Source organism: Acanthochromis polyacanthus, chromosome 4 (genome assembly GCF_021347895.1).
Source record: "Acanthochromis polyacanthus isolate Apoly-LR-REF ecotype Palm Island chromosome 4, KAUST_Apoly_ChrSc, whole genome shotgun sequence".
NCBI lineage: Eukaryota > Metazoa > Chordata > Actinopteri > Pomacentridae > Acanthochromis > Acanthochromis polyacanthus.
This window is the reverse complement of record NC_067116.1, coordinates 39901094-39923044: the sequence shown is the minus strand read 5'-3', so window position 1 is coordinate 39923044 and position 21951 is coordinate 39901094. Positions and strand designations below refer to the sequence as shown.

General features: G+C 38.1%; 1 protein-coding gene and 1 long non-coding RNA gene across 4 annotated transcripts; one reads left to right on the top strand and one right to left on the bottom strand.

The window, feature by feature from the left end:
• Window positions 1-217: 217 nt before the first annotated feature.
• On the bottom strand, window positions 218-3527 carry LOC127533606 (uncharacterized). Of its 2 annotated transcripts, XR_007941370.1 has the most exons (3): window positions 3380-3527; window positions 1207-1435; window positions 218-375 (listed from the first exon to the last, which is right to left on the bottom strand). It is a non-coding gene; the product is annotated as an uncharacterized LOC127533606 (long non-coding RNA). The 2 variants fall into 2 exon arrangements; XR_007941369.1 differs by lacking the exon at window positions 218-375 and having other exon boundaries at window positions 1018-1435.
• sec22bb (SEC22 homolog B, vesicle trafficking protein b) lies at window positions 3496-13431 on the top strand. 2 transcript variants are annotated; one of them, XM_022205006.2, is made up of 6 exons: window positions 3496-3708; window positions 7669-7680; window positions 8207-8316; window positions 8892-9052; window positions 10248-10394; window positions 11733-13431. In XM_022205006.2, exons 1-6 carry the CDS (start codon window positions 3634-3636, stop codon window positions 11885-11887), a joined length of 660 nt encoding a protein of 219 aa, XP_022060698.1. In that variant the 5' UTR covers window positions 3496-3633; the 3' UTR covers window positions 11888-13431. The 2 variants fall into 2 exon arrangements, with proteins under 2 accessions (XP_022060698.1, XP_022060699.1); XM_022205007.2 differs by lacking the exon at window positions 7669-7680.
• The last annotated feature ends 8520 nt before the right edge of the window (window positions 13432-21951 follow it).

The window sequence follows — 21951 nt, the reverse complement described above, 5'->3', positions numbered from 1 at the left end:
TAATCAGCTTTATCCTATAGTTTTTAGGCAAGTAGTTTGTACTGATTCTAAGATCCAACAAAGCAAAGTATTTGTTGTTTTAACCGCGAGGTTGTCTGTTTGTGCAACACAAATACATGACACACTTTGGTTTTAGTGTCAACCGCAGCATGTAGCCTGAATATTGGAGGTGTTTGCAGTGAGAATCATCTGCTCGCCTTCATTTTCATTTCACCGGCTTTATTGACTGAACCTGAATCTCTGCCATGTGAACCTGCAGCTGGAGCGATGCAGGACTGCTGCCGTGATACCAGATGGAGCAAATAGAGGAAATATGATGCAGGACGGCACTACGACGATCCCCCACGAGGATGCAGGGGTGTGGAAGCAGAAAAACTAAAATAGTAGAACATTAGAGAGAAAATAGTGATTAGATGATGCAGAGATGTAAAGATTTAAGGGTGTAACCTTTCCTGGAGAAGTGTCAAGTAATGATGAATAAATAAAAAAGATTAAAATAAACATTTAAAAGCCCTGTTTATAAAAAGTCCAGCAGTAAAGATTCCAGAGGGAGTCAGAGGTACAAGACAAGGAGAGAGGCCAGAGAGAGTGAGAATAGGGAAAGACAGATGGCAGACAGAGAGAAGGATGGAGAAGAACAGCGGCAGGAGCAGGGATCATAACAGTTTGCCTCTCTATGTAACCCTATGACAGACTGGCAACCTGTCCAGGGTGTCTCCTGCCTTAAGTCAGCTGGGATAGACTCCAGCGCCCCTGCAACCCTATTGAGGATTAAGCGGCACATCGAGGATGGATGGATATTATTTGGGACTTGGAGGAGACGAGTCATTTTGTTGTCTCAGCCACCCTTAGACACGAGTAGGTTACTTACAGATAATCTTCGCTCGCTTTTGAATCAAATCTAACAGTCTTCAAACCTCTAGGATGAGACCAACGGCAGTAGATATTAATAAATAGTAAGTGGACCTTGACATATTAGTATTATTGTACAGTAATAAATCCATAAAATGCACAAAGTCAGACAGAATTTTTTTAACTATAAAAACCAAAACGAAAAAACATAAAAGTCCTTTTTCTTGTTTGAGGTTTGTAAGTGTAGAGGAAATTTGATAATAGCTAGAAAGGCAGAACATTGTTTTTATGTTACATACATGCTTTCATATATATAGGTCAGTAATAAGTCCATCACATCATGGAGCTGTTTACCTTTCCTTCACCTCTGGAACATCTGTTATAGTGGACAGTTCAAATATGGTAGAAGCTCAAACAGCCAGCAGAGAGTTTAATGAAGGAGTAGAGTCTCAGTTTATGTTTGCATCGATGTTTCCTCTCATCCAGATAACAACCTTCTCATGCAACATGGAGATGTTCACACCTGCAGACATAGATAAAATGTCAGCTCCTTGTTTCATCAGCACAGTGAAGTCCTAAAGACCTGGAAAGGCGTCATGTAAAAACGATAAGAAGTCTGAGTCATTTGAGTGCATGAAGGTCAAATTATAATGGAAATGTAAGCAAATGTTGCTCGTGAAGTCGGAAGAATGAAATACGTCAGAGCTGATTGTAACGCATAACATCTGCATATGTCAGGAATGTGAGTAATGATGACTAAACATGAGGATGAATCATTTCCTCAAACAACAAATTGGTGCTTTACTGCCACCAGCTGGTATAAAGTTTGGATCACAATTACAATATTCAACTAAAAGCTGTCCTCATATATTCTTGATCAAGTTTAAGATAGTTCAATATGACGTAAGGACATTCTTCTGTCAAATGTCCATTCAAGCAAATTCTACTTTTATCTTTCTGAGGTTTTGGATCAGTTGGTCTTTATTTTTGCCTCATACTTCTTCCCTTGTTCACTTCTGCCTCTATTATTTCCCTATTTTGAATATTGGGATGTTTAGTCCACTGTGTCCAAATCTAAGTCTAGATATGATAAAACTGTAAAAAAAAATTTGCCCTTTCCTCTCTTCCTCCTGTTTTTCTGCCATCTTTCCTTCTGTCTCTGCTCAATAACGTCCTTCATTTCTGTGCTGCTGAAGAAAACTGCCAAGTCAGTGTGATTATATTTGGCTTCCTTTGCAACACTATCTGCCATTTCATTACCTTTAATGCCCAAATGTCCCATCCCCCATAAAAATATTACCGCAACGCCCTTCATTTGAATCCTGTGTAGTGTTGTATTTCTATCTGAATGTCTGAATGACTGCACTGCAAATGGAATCTGAACAAATGATTGCTCTCGATTCTTTTGTATCTTCTATTCACAACACGACTGAAAATATTATGAGCATTTCTCCTTTGTAAACCAATCAGTTTTTCTTACTTTAAGATGAAACTCGGGGACAATAATTTCCAGTCCTGCTTTATTTAGTAGACATTTTGATGCATCTATGTGGACCTGGATGTAAATGTGATAAATTTCAATGCATGTCTGTAAACAGAATAAAACAAACAAAAAAATAAACTATGCACGTAAAAATGAAAAACAAAGTTTCCTCCTGGGGAATCCAGGGAATCTATTTTGTAGGGTTTATTCTAGTTCTAAATTAGTTAGGTTAATCTCTTTTATTAATAATAATTATGATAATGCATAAGGTCAAAAAAATTTAAGACTTTATGCATAATGTGAAAAATGCAATACATAGAAAAGCATTAAGATATTTATCTATACAAGTATGTTATATTTCTGAAAAATAAAAATACGTAAAGTAAAATTAAGCTACAATAAAGAATAAAAACTAACACTGACAATGTTCCTGAGATAGTAAAAGTATATCACATGTGATAATGAAATATTGCACATGAAATTGGAATATGGCACACGAAAAGAAACATTACACATGATAGCAACATAATGCCAATGAACATGGAAATGAAATATTAAAACTAGATTGTTAAAATAAGTTTTTATTGATATTTGAAACAGAAAAATTAAATTAGCTAGATTCATCTCTAACGCTGTCAATTTAGTAGAGTCTAAATCATATTTATATCAGTCAGGTTGTATTTTATATAGTTTTAAAAGGGTGTTTGTCCCTAATATTCCTGCATGTGTAAATTCATCATGTGTCATTTGCAAATGTGAAAAGTGCACATTGTCTTGTAGTTTTATTGTGCTTTTGTAGTTTTTCTTCCATGCCTCATTTGTATCTAGCTGCTCTAACATGTACATACATGTATTATATTATATTATATTATATTATATTATATTATATTATATTATATTATATTATATTATATTATATTATATTATTCTGGTAAATTCGAACTGTAGGGTCTTGACCTCAGTATTTTAAACTGAAAATAAATAATGATTTAAAAAAATATATTTACGTGTGCTATGTAACACGAGTTAAAAATAAACTCTTACCATTGTTCTTCTTTTCTAACAGCGTACGGCAGCGAACGTGATGCGGAACTTTACTCGTGAAATATTGGTTCCGCATGTCGAGACGTACGGTCGGATTTCGGCGTGGCACCCAAAGCCGTAGCGTTTCCGGCCAGCTCAGCGCGTCGGCTCCTGTGGTGTTGTCAGCTCTGCAGCCCGTCAGACAGACGCTGCTCGCCTGCTTCCCCTGGTGCGTTTGCTGGGCTGCGGCAGACAAACGGCGACGCCTCGCAGAGATGGTGCTGCTGACGATGATCGCTCGGCTGGCGGACGGACTGCCGCTGGCCGCCTCGATGCAGGAGGACGAGCAGGTGAACGCTTTTCGCCTCTCTGTGCTCGTTAGCTCTTCATGCTGCTGGACTCAGAGCCTCCAAGTAGTTTGACTGAAGCTACAGTGACACGTTAGCTAATAGTATAAGTCGTTATCCAGCTGTGACACGGGTTTCCCTCCAGCTGTGGATCCTGGAGGTCGTTACTTCCTGACCTCCTGGGTGTTGTAGGGAACTTAAATGGATTGTGTGATAAGTGGAGGGCCTGGTCACCTGAACACTCAGCCAGTCTGTTATTTATCTGAATCTCTTATCAGGCTGCTTAAACCACAGGCTGGTTTGTTTTCAACTTTTACCTAATTCAGAGGCTGATTCAAATCATTTATCATTGCACAACATCAGCAGTAAGTTTTGTGACGTTTTTAATCTTCCTGCAGCCTCTAACTGAGCTTCAAAACAGACTAAATAGTTTAATTCAGACCTGAAATTAATCAAAATTAGATAATTAAATAAGCTACAAAGTAGGGGTTGACTGATATGGTTTAGACAGGGCTGATCATTAGTAATTAGGGAGACTAATAAGTGATATTCTGATACATCGCTTTGTCAGAAATGTGAACAACATAAACTCTAGTACAAAACTCTGTTGAAATGACATTTTTTTACATTTATTTAATTAAAAGAGAATTCTCAGCATTTATCCTTTCAATTGTGTCAAGTCACTGTTATAAGACGCAGTAATGTTATTTATAGTGTCAATTTAACTTTATAGCATAACCTTAAACTATACAAAAGCTATCTCAAATGCAGCTTTACCTGACTGTAATAAATACAAGCAATTGCAAAAAATGTACTATAATATGTAATTAGACATGTTAAAAAGTAGAGGAGGACTGATATGTTCTTGTTAGGGCTCATTGTTTGTAAAGAAGGACCATAATAAGAGATATTTACAGAAAAAATGAAAGTTGTGGCGTCTCAATTTTGAATGACACAAACTCCAAAATGTCTCTGAAATGCCTCTATTTCTGCTTTAAATATGTTTAATTAATAGAAGTTTCTCAGCCTTTATCCTGTGAGATGTCAATTCAAATCACTGTAATTTATAAAGAGCTGCTGCACTAACAACAGAAAATTAAGATTTGAGTTATGAATCAAGTAACCTAAGTTTAAATATTGAGGTAATACCCAGCAGTGCTATTTATGGTGTGAATTTATCTGATAGTTGAAATAATAAGGATTAAACCCTACAATTTAAAAAAAAAAAAGACTTTATCTTTACCTGACTGGAATAAATATTAGGCTGAGACACTACAGTACTATCATTGGTGTATATTTATCTGAGTAATTTGATTATCAAAGACTAAAACCCTCCAAAAATGATTTTAAATTCAACTTTATCTGGCTGTAATAAATATTTAAGCTGAGACGCTCCCTACAGTGTTAATAATTTAAATGTTAAGGTTTAAAACCCTACAAAAATTATCTAAGATACAACTTTGCCTAACTGTGATACATATTAAGGCTGAGATCCTCCAGTGTTTTTAATTAGGGAGATGACCCTGGCTACTTTGAGAAGGTTCTGCTGTCTATACACAGAAGCAGCCTTTTATTTACTTTAGTCAACTGACTCATTCACTAAGCTGTTTGTTTCAACCCTGACCTTATTCGACAGCTGTTTCAAATCATTTGTCCTTGCACAACTTCGGCAGTGCGTTTTGTCAAACTTAGATTCCTCCTTTAACCTCTCACTCAGCTCAATTTCTTCATATTTTTATTTAACCTTTAAGTAACCACAGAGTTCCTTGAGATTAGAACCTCATTTTTGAGGGAGACGTGACCCAGAAGGCACATCATTATACAGTTATGCAAGATTATAAGTAAACATTAAAGGTGAAAATCTATTTTGATTGTGATTTCTGGTTGTTATAATCTTGGAGGTGTGCGAAAAGCTTGTATAAAAGGGAGTATGTAGTCGAGAGTCATCCAGCTTTACAAGCCAATCAGAATTCAACCAAAGAGCCGCTTCACACCTAACTAACCAATAGGCAGGCAGCTCAAACAGTGTGTTCTTCCTGAAGGGGGCGGGGACAGCAGCAGCTCATTAAAAGCATTTAGAACAACCTTAAAAGCAGAATTTATACAGTCGTGGAGAAATGAACCATCTTTGCAGCATTTTGAGCTGACAAACTGAAACTGTGGGGAATAATTTGCTGTAAAGAGGACTTTTAAAACAGCCAAGCAGCTGAGATGAATGAAACAAAATGCAGCTTTGCAGCTGCATTCACACTCTTCAGTTCCACATCATTTGATCAGAGCTTTCAACTCTCCAAGGAGACAAAAATCTTTAAGGTCTAGAATGTTCTGAAGGTTATTCTATGACCAGGGAGTGAAATAGGAGAAGGCTGATCTGCTGAACTCTCTGAATATCCTGAGGTCCCTGTATAGCAGCCATTTAGATGAGCAAGAATTATACAGGAACTGTTGGTAATGATAGAAAATTACACCAGTGTGAAGACAGTTTAGCCAGTGTTGGTTTGTAAATAAAATATAGCAGTGCTGCTCTGTCCTGAGGCTTAGTTAAGGCCAAGAAACGAGATCTTAAAGCAGAGATGTGTCTGGACAGTGAGAGTTCAAATGTAGGAAGCTATAATACACAACTAGGCCGTGAAGAGTGGTAGTAAATAATGTCTTTATAGTATAAGACACTTAAGAACCTAGGCTGGACTACTTCTACCTGTTTCTGTAACAAAACTCACCAGGAGAACCTTCAGTTTTTTTCACCAGGTGTACACTATAAAAGGAAGATTGTTATCCCCTCAGGTACCCATGTACTTGTAGGAAGATACTTGTTCAGTTAAATTCCCATAAAAGACTTAATGCTATCAGTCTGTAAGATCTGGGAGCGATCTCTTGAATTATAGTGTCAGTTTCCTGAAATAATTCCAATATCAACGATTAAAACCCAACAAAAATTCTATATAATACAACTTTGTCTGACTGTAATAAATATCAAAGTTTAGTATTAACCCATTAGTATTATTTATTATGGAGATTGACTGAACTAATGTAGATTTAAAGTCATATCCCCACAAAAATATACACAAAAACCCAACAAATCCCAGGATTCTAACTGCATAGTGCTGTAGGTGGGATGTTGCTCTATGACTGTGGCACATTTTTAAATTCATTAATTTTATCGGGGATCAGTTCAAAAGAAAAGAAATGCAGATAATCAGAAAAATGCAGCATGTCAGATCTGATAATCTGGCCATGCTGATAACCCCCATTACAAAGAACGCTTTTTATTTAATGTGAGTGCAAAATAAAGTCAATGACCGGATCAAAGGCTGTTTTTTTTCCCACAGGAATGCGAGTAAAGCTGAATGAATGCTACTTATCAGTCATTCTGAGCTTATCACAGTGATATCAGGGGAGTTTATATGCTAACTGATAAGAAACACGGAGTACCAGAGCAGAAAAGAAAAAGACATGTTCGAGGTAAATGGGAAAGAGTGTTGCCATTCCACGATTTGTCCACCAGAGAGCAGTGATGGGTTTGTTTTTCAAATGTTAGACAAACTGCTCATCTTGATTACAATTTAATAGTAAGCAGATTGAATTGACTGTCATCCAAAAATATTTGAGCTACAGCATGAACTTCTCTATCTTATAGGAAATTTAGTTTCATTTTTTTTAAGGTAAAGGAACTGGATTGCTGACTGTATTTTGTTGTTGACTGAAAGTTTATCCCAGTGTATTATTATTGCACTTTTATAAACTGTAGTCTCAGAGGAAACGGTGAGATAAACCTGATGACCTCCGTACAGTTTATTTTCTCATACTTTAGAAAGCTCCTCTGAACTCTGATCTCGCCTTGGCTTATGCTAGCTGATGAAAAATGTTCAAACATTTGTACCATGCTGAGTTGTTTTACTGTCTGTGCATGACTTAACAGGACTCTAACATCTTTCCCTCGCTCTCTTGTTTGCTTTCAAAAAGGGAAGTGAAAAGGTTTGTTGTGTCTCTGCTCTGTGCTTCAACGTCATACGTGCTCCTGTGATGCTACAGTGTCGCTGTAAAGGTTAACGTCATTCGTTCGAACCAACAAAAGGAAAACCAGACCAGAAGTGATTTATCACAACAGCCAAAGTGGCTATTTGTTGCCTTTTTGTTTCACTTCCTTCAGTCGCAGGTGTAGCATCACACTGCTCCGTCTGTCTGTCTGTACTCTTTTATGCACATGATTTATTTTGAGCACACTTTACCGCGCAAGAAATTAACACTATCAAGGAAAATAGTGTGAAATCTGGACTGCAGGTGGGTTCTATTTTAGTCTGTCTTGTCACTCAAGCAATACACACACCTAAATTTATGTTTCTGTGTCTCTTTTGGTGGTAAAATACTTCAATTTTCTTGTGGATTCCACCTGCCGCAGTGCATCCAAAAGTCAGTTTCTTGCCCAGATTAAATACTGTGTTGTGTGTGTGAACTATCGGTGAACTGTGTCGTGACTTGTGCTGGTTTTTCATCTCTTTAGTTGGGTCGAGATCTTCAACAATATCAGAGTCAAGCTAAGCAGCTCTTCAGGAAACTCAATGAGCAGAGTCCCACACGCTGCACTTTAGAAGCTGGTTCAATGGCATTTCAGTGAGTATGACGTAGAACTCAGACGATTACACTGCAGTTGTCATAATTGTCCGTAATTGTCATCGTCAATAATGGTTTCTTAACAGATCTGAAGAAATTATGCAACAAAGACTTGCCAAAAATCACCTAAAAGATTAATTTTTGTGTGTTTCTACCCAATAGGGCGGAACGATTTAGGGGAAATTTAACTGCAATTTCATTTTGCGTTCTAATTTCATTTAAAGCCGAGCGTCAGTTTAATATTAACTGCATCATAGATTAAAAGCATGTGATGAAGTATGACCACATGAGATACTATTAAATGAGGATGACCTGAATTTATTAAGCCACTAGTCAGACATGCTGCAAATTTTGGTTATTAAATACTGAGACGGGGCTTAAAATTTACCACAGCATGCAGCCAGAACGACATATTTTATATATATATGGGTGTTTGTGTTTAAATATCAATAGGTAGAATAAAGAAAATTGCTGATACCATCATTTTAAATTGCAGTCTTAATTTGAAAATTGATTACCTCTTCATCCCGGCTATGATATTTTCTTTCTGACCACACTTTTGCGTCTCCTTCCAGTTATTTTATAGAGAAGGGCGTGTGCTACCTCGTGCTGTCTGAAGCCAGCTTTCCCAAGAAGCTAGCCTTCGCTTACCTAGAAGACTTGCAGGCAGAGTTTCACGAGCAGCACGGAAAGAAGGTTCCCACGGTGTCCCGCCCCTACTCCTTCATCGAATTCGGTAAGAAAAAGACGGAACCGGGAGAAACTTCGTAAAGCACAACACTGACCTTAAAGGACCGGCGTGTCGGATTTAGTTCCACCCGGTGGTGAGGTTACGAATTGCAACCAAATGAATGCCTTGTTAAGTATGTATAGATACCTGAAACAACTGCCGTTTCAACAAAAAAAAAGAAAAAAACTTCTCCAAAGCAAGTTGTCATTTGTCTTTTCAGGGCTGCAGTAGAATCATATGCTGCAGAAGATATTCAGCTCCTTATTTCGATTTAAACGGCTCATTCTAAGCTAATTAAAACACAGTAATTTGTAGTTACACAAAAACATAATTATGAAGACTAGGTTGCATTTGCTTTCATACTTCCTACCAAATTCTACTTAGTGGATGTTTAAATCTGTATCTGTTTTGCCATCGGTAGTTGTTCTACTGTGCAGTGTGTTCAGTAAAATGTGTTTGTTGTAAATGCATTGGTGGCCAGTGTGATATATTTTATAATACATACGGTGTAATAGTGATGACTTCTTATTAATGGATGGTTAGAAATGCTCCACTCTGACTTCACTCTCCGGATAAACTCGATATCTTGTCCAGTCTAAATTAAAATATGTATATTTTAGGATGTGGAACGTATTTTAATTTAATGTAACATAAAATTGAGCAACCCAGTTAAGCTGAAACACTTAGTTTTATCAGGGGATCGAAAAGGAAAAAACAGGAACTGATCTGTTTGTTAGGTCAGCATCAACTATACTTACATTCTTGAGGGGCAAAAGTAACATAATTCAATCTGTGTTTGAAGTTTTCAGGCTCAGAATTCTCGTAAAACTGGAACCGAATTTGTTACAGTGAAATGTGGAAGGTAAAAATCTAATGCAGCCTCTCAGCCAACCACTGCATTATCTCCTTTTGTTGGTTTTTGGTTAAAGCTTGCAGAGCCTCCATTGCTTATTTTGCACCACTGCATGCAATCTTGTTCTAAGGGAAAAGCGGTTCACTCTGAGAAAACTGATAAAGAAGAAACTTAGACTACACTGGATTAAGCGGATGCACCCTTTCAGACTTTTATGTGAAATCCCTGAACGTGCAGATATTAAACCTGCAGGGGTTGTTGCGCTACAGTGAGAGCTGACAGTCATCTTCACTGCTAATGTAGTACCGACATATTTTAAGAAAACAATATTTGTCTCTCTCTCCTTAGACACATACATTCAGAAAACCAAGAAGTCGTACATTGACAGCCGAGCGAGAAGGAACCTGGGCAGCATCAACACGGAGCTGCAGGACGTTCAGAGGATCATGGTGGCGAACATAGAGGAGGTGCTGCAGAGAGGAGAAGCTCTGTCTGGTGAGTGTCTGGTACCTCTGACCTGCTCTGACGGCTGTACAACGAGCAGAGATTAGCGGGTTAGCGAGGCTTAAAGTCAGAGTTTCCATTGTCACTACTGGTGACTCTTTTAACCTGCTAGATCACCATGGTAACTGATGCTGTGGAGCTAGCCTGGTCCAGAGCTGGCTACGTTCAGGGTTTGAACCGGTTGTAAGAAGCGTCTTCCTTTAGCCAGAACATTTCCTGATGATCTTTATGATGATATAGATTCTCAGCGGAAGGAATGTTTTAAATCTGCAAACCTGCTGAGCTGTATGTTACTAAAACCACTGAATGAAGCTGTGCGGCTACAATATTACACGCTGTATGTCATCGCGTTGCCATGGGAACCTGACATGTTTTAGCTGGTGATGCAGAAATCCTATTAATGTGATTTTATGTTTAGCTTACACTGCTGGAACTGCAGCTAATAGAACACAGATGAGAATATCCAGTGATTCTACTGTTATTTATGACAGATTAGTCAACGAAAAACATTCGTTTCACTTTGATTTGGCTGAAAATTAAAGTGATATCCTGCATTATGGGACGGTGTGAAACTTGAATGCACTTCAATACAAGATGTTTGAATAGGTGAAGTTCACCTTTAATCTGCAGCTGCCAGTTTGAAATGAAGTTTATTTCCAAAAACGGATAACTCCATTTTAGAAATTTTCAAAAAACTTATTTTGCTATTGTTTACTTGAGATAATAATAATGATAACACTAAGAATTTATTTTTTCTCTATTTTGTCATGCATTTTCCTACTGAGTCAAATCCACTCAACTTCAGTTTGATTGATATTATCTGAAGTAAACAATAAAAGAAAAAGTTTTCTTAATTTATCAAAACAGAGTTATCTGTTCTTGCAAATAAACTCTTCAAATAAACAGCTCCATTCAGTAAAATCTGTGAAATAAATATATTCACACACGATTTCCAGTTTCCTACCAGCATTCCTGCCTTGCTTTATTTGCAGTAGCAGTACTTTTACCATCATAAATGTTTATATTTCTCATTGTTCTACATTATAACAACCTGTTGACAGAATCAGCTGCATACAATTGTTTCTTTTTGTGCAGAAGAAGAGTTATAACGAGTTAAACGCTTCCTTTTATGTGCAGAGTTTGAAGCAGTAAGTCTGAGTTTTGTCAAGCCGCCTTACACAACTAGTGTCATTCTCTCATAGAATAAAGAGACATCATGGTATGTGTGTGTTTCTGTATTTAATTCTGTCCACTTCTGTGTCCTGTCTCCACTCTCCTCTTACCTCTTTTGTCTTCTGCTCCATCTCCCCTTCTTTCTCCTCCACGCAGCACTCGACTCCAAGGCCAGCAACTTGTCCAGCCTGTCGAAGAAGTACAGGAGCGACGCCAAGTATCTGAACACCCGCTCCACCTATGCCAAACTGGCAGCCGGCGGCGTCTTTTTCATCATGCTCATTGTCTATGTACGCTTCTGGTGGCTCTGAGAGACGAAAGAGAAGGAGGAGGAGGAGGAAGGAGGTGTTGAAGTGGAGAATGAGCTGCGAGGAGTCTGCAGACCTCAAAGTAAAAAAAAAAAAAAAGCTTAAAACAGGATCCCTGCTCTTAATAAGACTTTTACAGACAAACCACCGCCCATTTCTGTTCTCGCCTGTCCATGGATGTGTGATCTGAACATAAATGATGTCATAATACATAGTTTTATTATTAACAGTTAATGCTCTCGTAGTCGCCCTGGATCGGAGAGGGAATGAGTGACTGTGTGGGTGTGTGTGTTGATTGTTTTTTTTTTTTCCCTGAAGTTGATTTGTGTGCGAGTGTGGAGGGGAAAATGTAAGAGAAGAAAATGTCCTGTTTTGTGAGTTTCCAAAGCTGTACTGTACTGTAACAGGAGTGGCTGATTCAATCTTGTACACGTCTAATAATACAGAAAAGAGAAAAAAAAAATCACAACATTTTATTTATCCTGACCACATTACATGGAAAATACTTTTCATTTAACATAATAATCATAATAGTGATGGACAACATTCAGTATCGACTGCACATATTTACAAAACACGGCATTAAGCTTCAGTAGGACTTCAGATAGGCTTAGTAACAGTAAGGAATTTAAGTAGACTTTTTTAAATACTGTATGGAAGCCTTGCAAATGTTACTCCACCTGCAGATTTCTTTGCCATTATGGGACGTCAGTGACCCTAAAAGTGACTAACTATTGAGAGGGACAGCAGTGACAGCATCCCACACTCATATATCCGCCTTTCCTTGCAGGTTAATCATTTTCTATAAGAATAAACAGTAGTTGCATGTCAGTTTAGTGTCCACAAGTTGGTCCCGAAGGTGCTCGTCATACACAAAGGACAGCAAACGCTCACTTTTTTTTCTTGTCTTTTTCACATCGTAGGCAACTAAGGAAGAGGTTTAATAATCTCAATTCTGAAAAACACAAATCTAGATAATTATAAGGTGTAATAATAGTTATAAAATGTTATTTCTCTCATCAGTTCTCCACTTTAAGCCTGGTCATATAGAGTTGGACTGTGTGATAATTCAAGTTTAAATGTCTGTTTTCAATGAGAGTAGTTGGAATAATCCCTAAATGACCTCTGGAGAGCATTTTGGTGAAAATGATCCAATAATATTAAAGTTTATTTTTTTCATTTACAGGATCTCAAATTCTTAAAGCCTCTTTTAGTTGATAATGAGCTGTTAGAAGTGAGCAGAAACATAGAATTTAAACCTAATAAACCTTTGTACAGTCCTTAACCTGCCCTGCATCCACACTTTCTGGAAACGTCCCCCGTGGCGGCATCTTTCTGCAAGCAGGCATTTATAAAAAAAAAAAAGTCTGGTTGGATCCTTTTCCTCTGGAGTTTACACAAGTGCAGGCTGGATTCAGTCCATTCAGGCTGAGAGTCTTAGGTGTTGATCGGTAGCCGCTATCTGCTCTCAGCTGGAAAAGGACGCCGCCTCTTTATTTTCTGTTCTGTCTGCTTTCTATGAATAAAATTATTTGCACAAAACTCCACTCATGTCTGTCAGAGGACCTTTAGTTCACCTTATGATTATCAGACATTAAAATCCGAGTGCAAATCAGCAAGCGAGCGTTTTGCAACATGTTGGTGAGAGCATAGATTACACATCCTATGAGCTGGCATCAGTTTACATTGTAGTGAGTCAGTTGGAAAGCAAAGGTAGCGTATTCGATTGTTAGCTTGTCACTCAACTTTATGGACTTAACCTTGTTCCTGTTTATATAGAGGAAAAATTGTACAAAATGTTTAAATCGGAGGTTGCTTTATTATATTATTTTGATTCTTCCAGACAAACTAAAGGTTTTCACTATCGGTGCTGTTTCAAAATGCTAATTTTCAGGGCAAGCTTTCCTAAACTGCTGTCTGTCAGTGTGGTGATACCACTCTCAACCAGTAGGTAGCACACTTCGCTCATTACTGCACCATTACAGCTGAAAACATGAGCCTAAAAAAATCTCCCTGACTTGCAACTTCTGCTGCTGAAGGCCTCTTGTTAGCCGAGCTCCGGATAAAGTTTTCGGGGATGGAAAAAAAAAATACAGGCTGCAGTTTGCAGAGTAGAGAGCAAAAATAATTTTCAGAAAGTTGCAGATGCAAATGTCTTATACGTGAAAGTGCGATGGTAGCGTTTGTAAGCTCACAGATCAGCAAACTGAACCTTCAACTTGAGGTAGAACAGGAAATGTCAGAGAAAAAATGAGAAGCAGCAGAGGGTAACGTGCCAAAAACAAACCACAGGGCACAGAATAACCTTTTCACCTCTCAAGGGAAGTGGGTATTTGCGAGTTTGGCCTCAGTAGTGATAAAAGCTATCGTTTTTCATAATCTTGTTCCACTAACACTGCTTGAAGATGCTTTTTTGTTTTTGCCAACTCTCTCAGTAGTTGACTAATGCAGTAGACTTCTTGGCAGCCTCGTCTATCCTGTCATTTGTCTGTTTCAGTCGTGCCCTATAATACCCTGTTTGTCACCATTTTTGGCCCAGTTTTGCTTGAATCTCCAGCTACAACCACTGATCTTGTTGAGGCGGATGATTTTATTCCAATCCATTTAAAAATTGAAATGCACCAAACATGCCAACAGACAGCAACACAGCAAGAACAGGGCATAGCAGCAACTCTACTGCACAGCTTTGCTCTGCATTCATGGATGTTGTCTGAAATTCTAAGGACTATAACATGATTTAAATCTCCTATTCTTTCTCTAATGTATTTGCCACCAATACATTGTGCAGTCAGAACCCTTATTTCCTGTTTTACATTCAAATACGATCATTATTTTAACAGATTTTAACAAAAAAGATCTTATTTTTTTCCTTCAAACATTACTCTACGTTTGTATTTCAGTCACAAATGTACCTCAAGCTGTTAAATAAGGAGGTAAAGTGTAAAATCCACCACGTGTGACAAACATACTTGCATTAATTTCACAGTGAGTAAAAACAGGACTACATGCCCCTCTCTCAGCTCTCTCCTTCCTCTGCAGGTTACCATAGCAGCAGCGAGTGTGTGACAGTCATGTGAAAACGAAGCTGATTGGATTAAAATACTTTGTGTGATCAGAGGTCAGGAATATGGCGCATGTACTAAACACACATCGCCTGATTTAAACACACACACACACACACACAACCGAGACAGGTAGAAAGGTCAGTGCCGTTTGCAACACTTATCGGTTTTCAAGAACAAAAACTAGCGTTGTGTGCGCCTGCCAGCTCATCTTTACCCTATCCTGATTAAATTTCCTGTCAAAGACGCATACAGAACCACAAGACCGTCCACCCACACTCGACTCTTTTGTAATCTTAAAGAAACAGGACATTAAAATGACGTGACCTCAACCTTCAACTTCAGCCACTTCGTGTCAAAGTCACAGGAAACAGTGAAGCATGAAATTCAGACACGGCGCGTTTCAGTCGTGTTTCCGCCACGCTGACTTCGCCATATTAGCTTTGGACTTTCATTGAAACAAATACTACGCACTCGGTTAAAAATTCATTTTGTCTTTACTGAGTCTTTCACATCCACTGAACCTCGCAGACTTGATCTCATTTAATGGCCTGACTTTACTCAATGTGCTGCTTTGAGCCAGTGTTTAACAGAAAACACTCAAATCTAATCCTGAAAGTGGCAGAAATTAGTTGAAAAGGACGTGCAGATAGTACTATTTCAACAGTGACATACATTACAGTAATTTTAAAAACAGCTAAGGTTGAAAAACAGTTTGTAACCTCATTTTGGTTAAGTAACCAACAGTAGCATAAATAAAACTGAGAGCCTCCAATCATGGTACTGTACTAACTGGCGCTAAACGCTAAACTCGGCATGCTAAGCAGATATAATATGTTTTTGAATGTTCTCCATTTTAGTTTTCAGTTTCAGTCATGCAATAATACAATTGCAACTGAAGTTAAAGTCAGAAGTCTTGCAGTTGTTTGTTGTTGTTGTTTACTCGTAAACAAAAGTTGTGATCTAGTTAGAAATCTGACCTGATGGTGGCGGCAGAGGTTGCATCAAAGCCTTAGCAAATTTATTACAGCTGATACTGTTTGTTGGGGGTAGTCAGTCCAATATACAGGGTGTCCATAAAGTCTCTTTAAATTTTAAGAATTTATTATAAAGGCAGTTGATAAGACATCTTAACCAGATTTGTTTTATTGTAATCAGTGTTTATTAAAGTTTATAATCACATTGAAATTGTGTGCTTCAGGTATCCTGTTGGTGGAAGAGTTGGTGTTAAATGAAACCCTACAAAATGACTAAATGGTCTGTATTTATATAGCGCTTTACTATACCTGCAAGGTACCCAAAGCGCTTTACATGATATGTCACATTCACCCATTCATGGTGGAAGCTGCCATGCAAGATGCTAACCACAACCCCATCAGGAGCAATTAGGGGTTAGGTGTCTTGCTCAGGGACACTTCAACATGAACACGACGGGCCGAGGATCGAACCGGCAACCCTCCGGTTGCAAGACGGCCACTCTACCCACTGAGCCATGCTGCCCCTACTCCTCAGACCGGTGGTTTGGAAGGGATGGCCAATTCCTTGGCCACCACGTTCACCACATATCACTCCCTTAGACTTCTTTCTATGCCTTTATGCTAAAGATATCATGTATCAAACAAAGATACGGGACATTAGAGATTTGAAGCAAAAGATTTTTGATGTCATTGCCACCATTGATGAGGCCATGCTACAGCGAACATGGCAAGAAATCGAGCACCGTCTTGATGTGCTTCGTGCAACTAATGGTGCCCATATAGAGGTGTATTAAATGAGAAAGAAAAAACTTTGACAACCACTGATTACAACAAAACAAACTTTGGTTAAGATATCTTATCAACTGCCTTTGTAATAAAGTCTTAAAGTTGTAAAGAGACTTTATGGACTTCCTGTATATGGGGGAAAATATCAAGAGATAGGGTTCTTCCTCTGCGGACACTAAATATTTGCACAGAATCTTACTGCAATTCATTGAATAGTTGTGATTGATATATTGCAGACTGCACTCAAAGTAGTTTGATGACTGACGGACCGGCATCCCTTGAGCATCGCTACTTACATGGCTAAAAATAACACATCTCCTTGTCTTGAGAGGTTTTCTACACATATGCAGTGGGTATGGTCAAGCCAGATACTGCTCTGGTACTATTTTGACCCTAACTGAGTCCGTTTTGAAGGATTTAATGGTCATTTATTTCATAATCGAAGTAGATACAATACCTATCAAGACACCCTATGGTGAAAATCAAGTTTTTTATTTTGCTGACATGTCCATTGGGATGTCGTATTACGAGCAAAAACATCAGTTCACACCATAATTGTGCATTTCTGCGTCAAAGCTGTAGCTTCCGGATGACAAAAACATGGATTCAGACAGCTACAGTTTCCTACGTAACAAATGTCAACTTAGATTGTAAGGCTTTCCATATCATCGTTCTGTTCAGGGTTGATTTCGGGTTCGAACATTTATGACTATATTGAGTAACAGAGTAGTTTTACAGTGTTTGATAGGTGAGCTGGTGTGCTTGAGTTGTAGTAGGTGGGAGGACACTTCGTAGCTGTGCATATTATAGAGGAATTAACGGTGTAGGAAGGGATTGCTATCATTTTAAAAATTCTAACTTATGCTAACTACCAAGAAAAAATCCTGAATTCGTTACATTGAACAGATTCCCAACAGCAGTGAAGTGCGAATTAAAACGTGACAGCTGTCTGCCATGTTGTTTATTAAGCAATCTGCAGATGCAATGTGCCATGGGATAGAAACGGAGGATTTTTTTTTACTTTAGTTTGCTGCTTTCTGGAGTTTTGACAGGGTTTCTGTGGAAGCTTGAGATCAGTTTAATGTGATAGCTGTTTTTTTTTGTATTTCTTAAGGAGGATGCATTAATTTCCCGGCCGCCTAGAAGCTTCCCAGTCGGCTGCTTCACCTGTACGCCTTGCTAGAGTTTGAACAAAATAGATGGTACCATGTGAGAACCAAGGACTTGATCCATTTTTAATCCAGTGCTCTTCTATAGAGTCCTTTTTTTAAAAAAAAAAAGTTTTTGATGTTTGTAATAGTGTTTGAGAAAGTTCTGGTGAGCTGGTGTGCTGGGGTTGAAGCAGGTGAGTGGAAAGCACTGGTGTAGAAGGGAATATTTTAATGCAAATCGCCTAACTTTGATAAGTACAAATGGGTTTTTCTGGGTTTAATCATTACCTCAAGAGGAGCGTTAAATGAAAGCTGAATTAGTGCTCGAATCTATTTGTTTTCATAGGCCAGTCACATACAAAATGTGTCATAAAGTGAGAACAAAATGGAAATTCTGTCTCATGACGTGGCTGCTGGTTTCCCACTGAAAACGTGTAGTGTGGTGGGAAGATGCAGCACGATGTGAACTTGTGGATGCGTCCATCAGCTCTTCTGTAATGGCCATAATAAAACGATGGCTTCCCACCTCATCCCAGCTGCTTCCCCAGTCTCTTCCCCTTCATCCTCTTCTCCTCAAACTCCCGTCTGATCCAATCACAGCCGAGGGAAGCTGCGGAGACGGCAGCTGTACGGCAGAGGACAGGGTCATAAAGCGCAGAGGGCCGAAAGAGGAAGTCAAAGGACCTGGTGAGTTATTGCCCCACAAACGTACACACCGGGGCCTGGGAACCGGGAGCTTCTCACAGGGGGGGTTAGCGTGGAGGGTTTTTGCACAGGCCTGGGTCTGCTCTGCACTTCTTGTGTGCTTTATCACCTCATCACAGGGAAATGATGACCCCCTCATACCTTCCTGTCATAACACTGCATGTCTATTTTAAAAAAAACAACACACCTTCAACTCAGTAATAAAACCAATGTAGTAAATTATCCTCCATCCCACCGCTACATGTTTACCCACGTCTCATGCTGAAAATTGCCCTTTAGGCGTGTAAAAAAAAATAAAAATACGCCAAGAACAAAAACAGGATATAGAGTGGGAAGAGAGAGATGTGAGAAAGAGGAGGAACAAACAATATTCACCAAAGTAAAATGTATGTCACGCGAAATGAGCCATGAGTCAATTCCAGGTCAAAAACACACCTCTGCAAAACTGCAATGTATGTCAATAATTACTGTAAAAGTCTCAGATTAATTTCCCAATGTAATGCACTGTAGGGTAAATATTTATCTCGACACCTTCTCTCTTTTCCCAGCTGTATTTTCATCTATCTCTCCGTTTCTCCAAACAGATCACACTGCTGCTTTATTAATAGTGTCGTATCTTGAACACATGCAGGAGCTGCGGCTGTGAGAAAGTGAGGGCCGAAGTGTGAATTCCAGCCATGCCTGTCTTTTAGCAGCTTGTGAATTTATGATACAATTAACCCTGGAAGATATGCCGAGCGCACTCACTTTACACTCTCTCTGGAACTTTCAACGTGTGAGTCAAAGGCACAAACAGGCACTGAAACATGGTGCGCACATATGTTACACATTGAGCATGAAGAAAAGCCCGAAACGCTCCTGAGGTGTTGCATAAAATCAGCAGCAGATGATGTCAGGCGGTGAGAATTTATTGGATATTAAAAAACACAAATAGGTGGAAAAACTTTGTAATTGAAGGAAATGAAAAAAAGTGCAAATGAGTGATGAAACACAGGCCTGTTTACAGCTCTGTGAAAATGCATTTTTCAGCAGAATAATTTTCTCAACTCATAAAAGGCACTAAATATATAGTGCTTGTGTATGTCGTCATGATTTTTGGCTCCCTAACAAACACTATTTAAGATGTTTTTAGTTTGTGTACACTGTAAAACATAATCCATCAATAAACTGAAAATCTGGCAGCAAGTCCACTACAAAAAATATAAAAAAATCTGAATACTGTCGTGTTAAAAAACTGTAAAGAACTGTAAGAATAACAGCAAATATCTCTAAAATAATGACATTTTTAGCTGATTGGAATAAAGTTAAACAGTGTAATTTTACGGTCATTTTACACTGTAAAAGCATAAATGAGTTTATGAAAATAATGACTGATTATTTACAGTTTTAGCTTGTTTATTTATGGCTCATTAAGAAATTAATAATATTTTCTGTGATTTCATAATAGCAAATGTAATTTATCATTTTCAACCCTTAATATCCATAATTCTCTTTCATATAACAGCAAATATTTTACAAGATGATTTTCTGGTTTAAATATATATATAATAAGTGTAATTTTACAGTAAATAGCAAAAAATAAATAAATAATTTATTTATTTTTCAGTCCTAGTCCTTTGTATACCTTCCCCCCAAATAAGAGCAAATATCTTTTGGCTGGCAAAAAATAGGGTAATTTTACAGTAAACAGCAAAAAAAAAAAAAAAAAAATATTAAAAATATTTATTTTCAGTCCTAGTCCTTTGTTTACTTTTTTTTCCCCAAATAAGAGCAAATATCTTTAACATGCCATTATTTTGGCTGGCAAAAAATAGGGTAATTTTACAGTCAAACATTGCAAAAGAATGAACAACCATTCATAAATAATGTTTTTTTTTTAACAATTTACATGTAAATTAGTGCTTATTTTTGTGTGATTTTACTAGTTATTATCTGTAATTTATCAAAACTGGACAAATATGTACAATAACAATAAACTGTTCAAAAAATTCCAGTTAAATACTATTTAAAACCTTTTTTTTTTTTTTTTTACAATTTAATTCTTCTATTTTATGCCTAACATCATTTTAAAGTTCCCCACTTTCTTGTCCATGACCCATGATATTTGTACCCTCTACTTGTATGTGTGTATACGCTTTAATTCAGATGCTGTGTTTTATTTGTGACTGCTTCAGTATAATTTCTCATCTATAATCTGTTTCTCACATTCTTCTTCTATTGGTTTGACCCAAATGCCCGTTTAGCCCTCAGGGATCAGGGCCTGATGGGGGAGGCCTGAGAAGTACGTGCCAGTATCTCTGCGTTTATGTTTTGGCATTAGTGTTTGCACAAGTGTATTTGCGTGCGCGTACATCTGCGTATCCCTGTATGCTACGTGTTAATGTATGGGATGACCTTAGGTGGGAGTTGCATGACTCAGTCTGGCCTCCCTGAGACCTTTCTCAAATCCAGATGTCATCAGCAGCATAACGGGTAGATTTGTTCTCGTGAGCTACTTGCAGCTGTTATAGTTTCACCCTCAGATTATCCACCGTTACTCCCTTTTTCTAAACCAGTACCACCAACTCTAAACTTTTAAATACACCTCCGCTTTTAGTCAAAGTTTTTGACACTGTAAAACACAGAGAAAAATGTGCTTGCCTTTGGTTTGTGCAGTGTTAAATATTCTTCCGTCTTCTTCAAAGACACTAGTTCCTGGTTACATAAGAGTCATATGGTCGCTCTGGGTTAATCTGACCCAGTGCAGCAGCGCAGTCATAGTTTTTCCACAGCAGATTACATTAATCATACTTACAGTTGTGATTTGCTCCTCGAAATACAAACTGGAGCAGAAATCCAAACCAGCACTAACCTTGACATAAACGCTATAACTCAGACAGCCAGTCTTTTGTTGAAACATATCTTTTTTTGTATGTAGTCAGACTGGTATCAGATCCGCACAGTTGCTGCATGTTTCTCCGCATGCTCATGTGTCTCATAATTTAGGCCTTTACTTTATTTTATCTGCATATTTGCTTCCTCTGCTGCAGACAGTAAAACTATTCATACCAGAAGCTGTTTTAGAAAACTTAGGAATGTTTGCTCACCACAAATGAGAATTCTGCATGCATGAGTGCATATGCGTTGTGTGCATATGTATGTGTGTGTGTGTTTAAAATCCTGTCAATGTTCCAAATCTGTTTACTACTCATTACCCTAAAGCGTTACTTAGAGGCATTACAAACTACCGTATAGTTTTGCCATCTGATGTTCTGCGTAGTTTAACTTCCTGCTTTGCACAAGTCAGAATCCAAACTGTTCATTGAGAAGTGACCTCAGCTGAATCCTGTTTCATGGTGACTCCAGCATAACTGAGAATTCCAACAGTCATAATGCCAGTGTGCGAG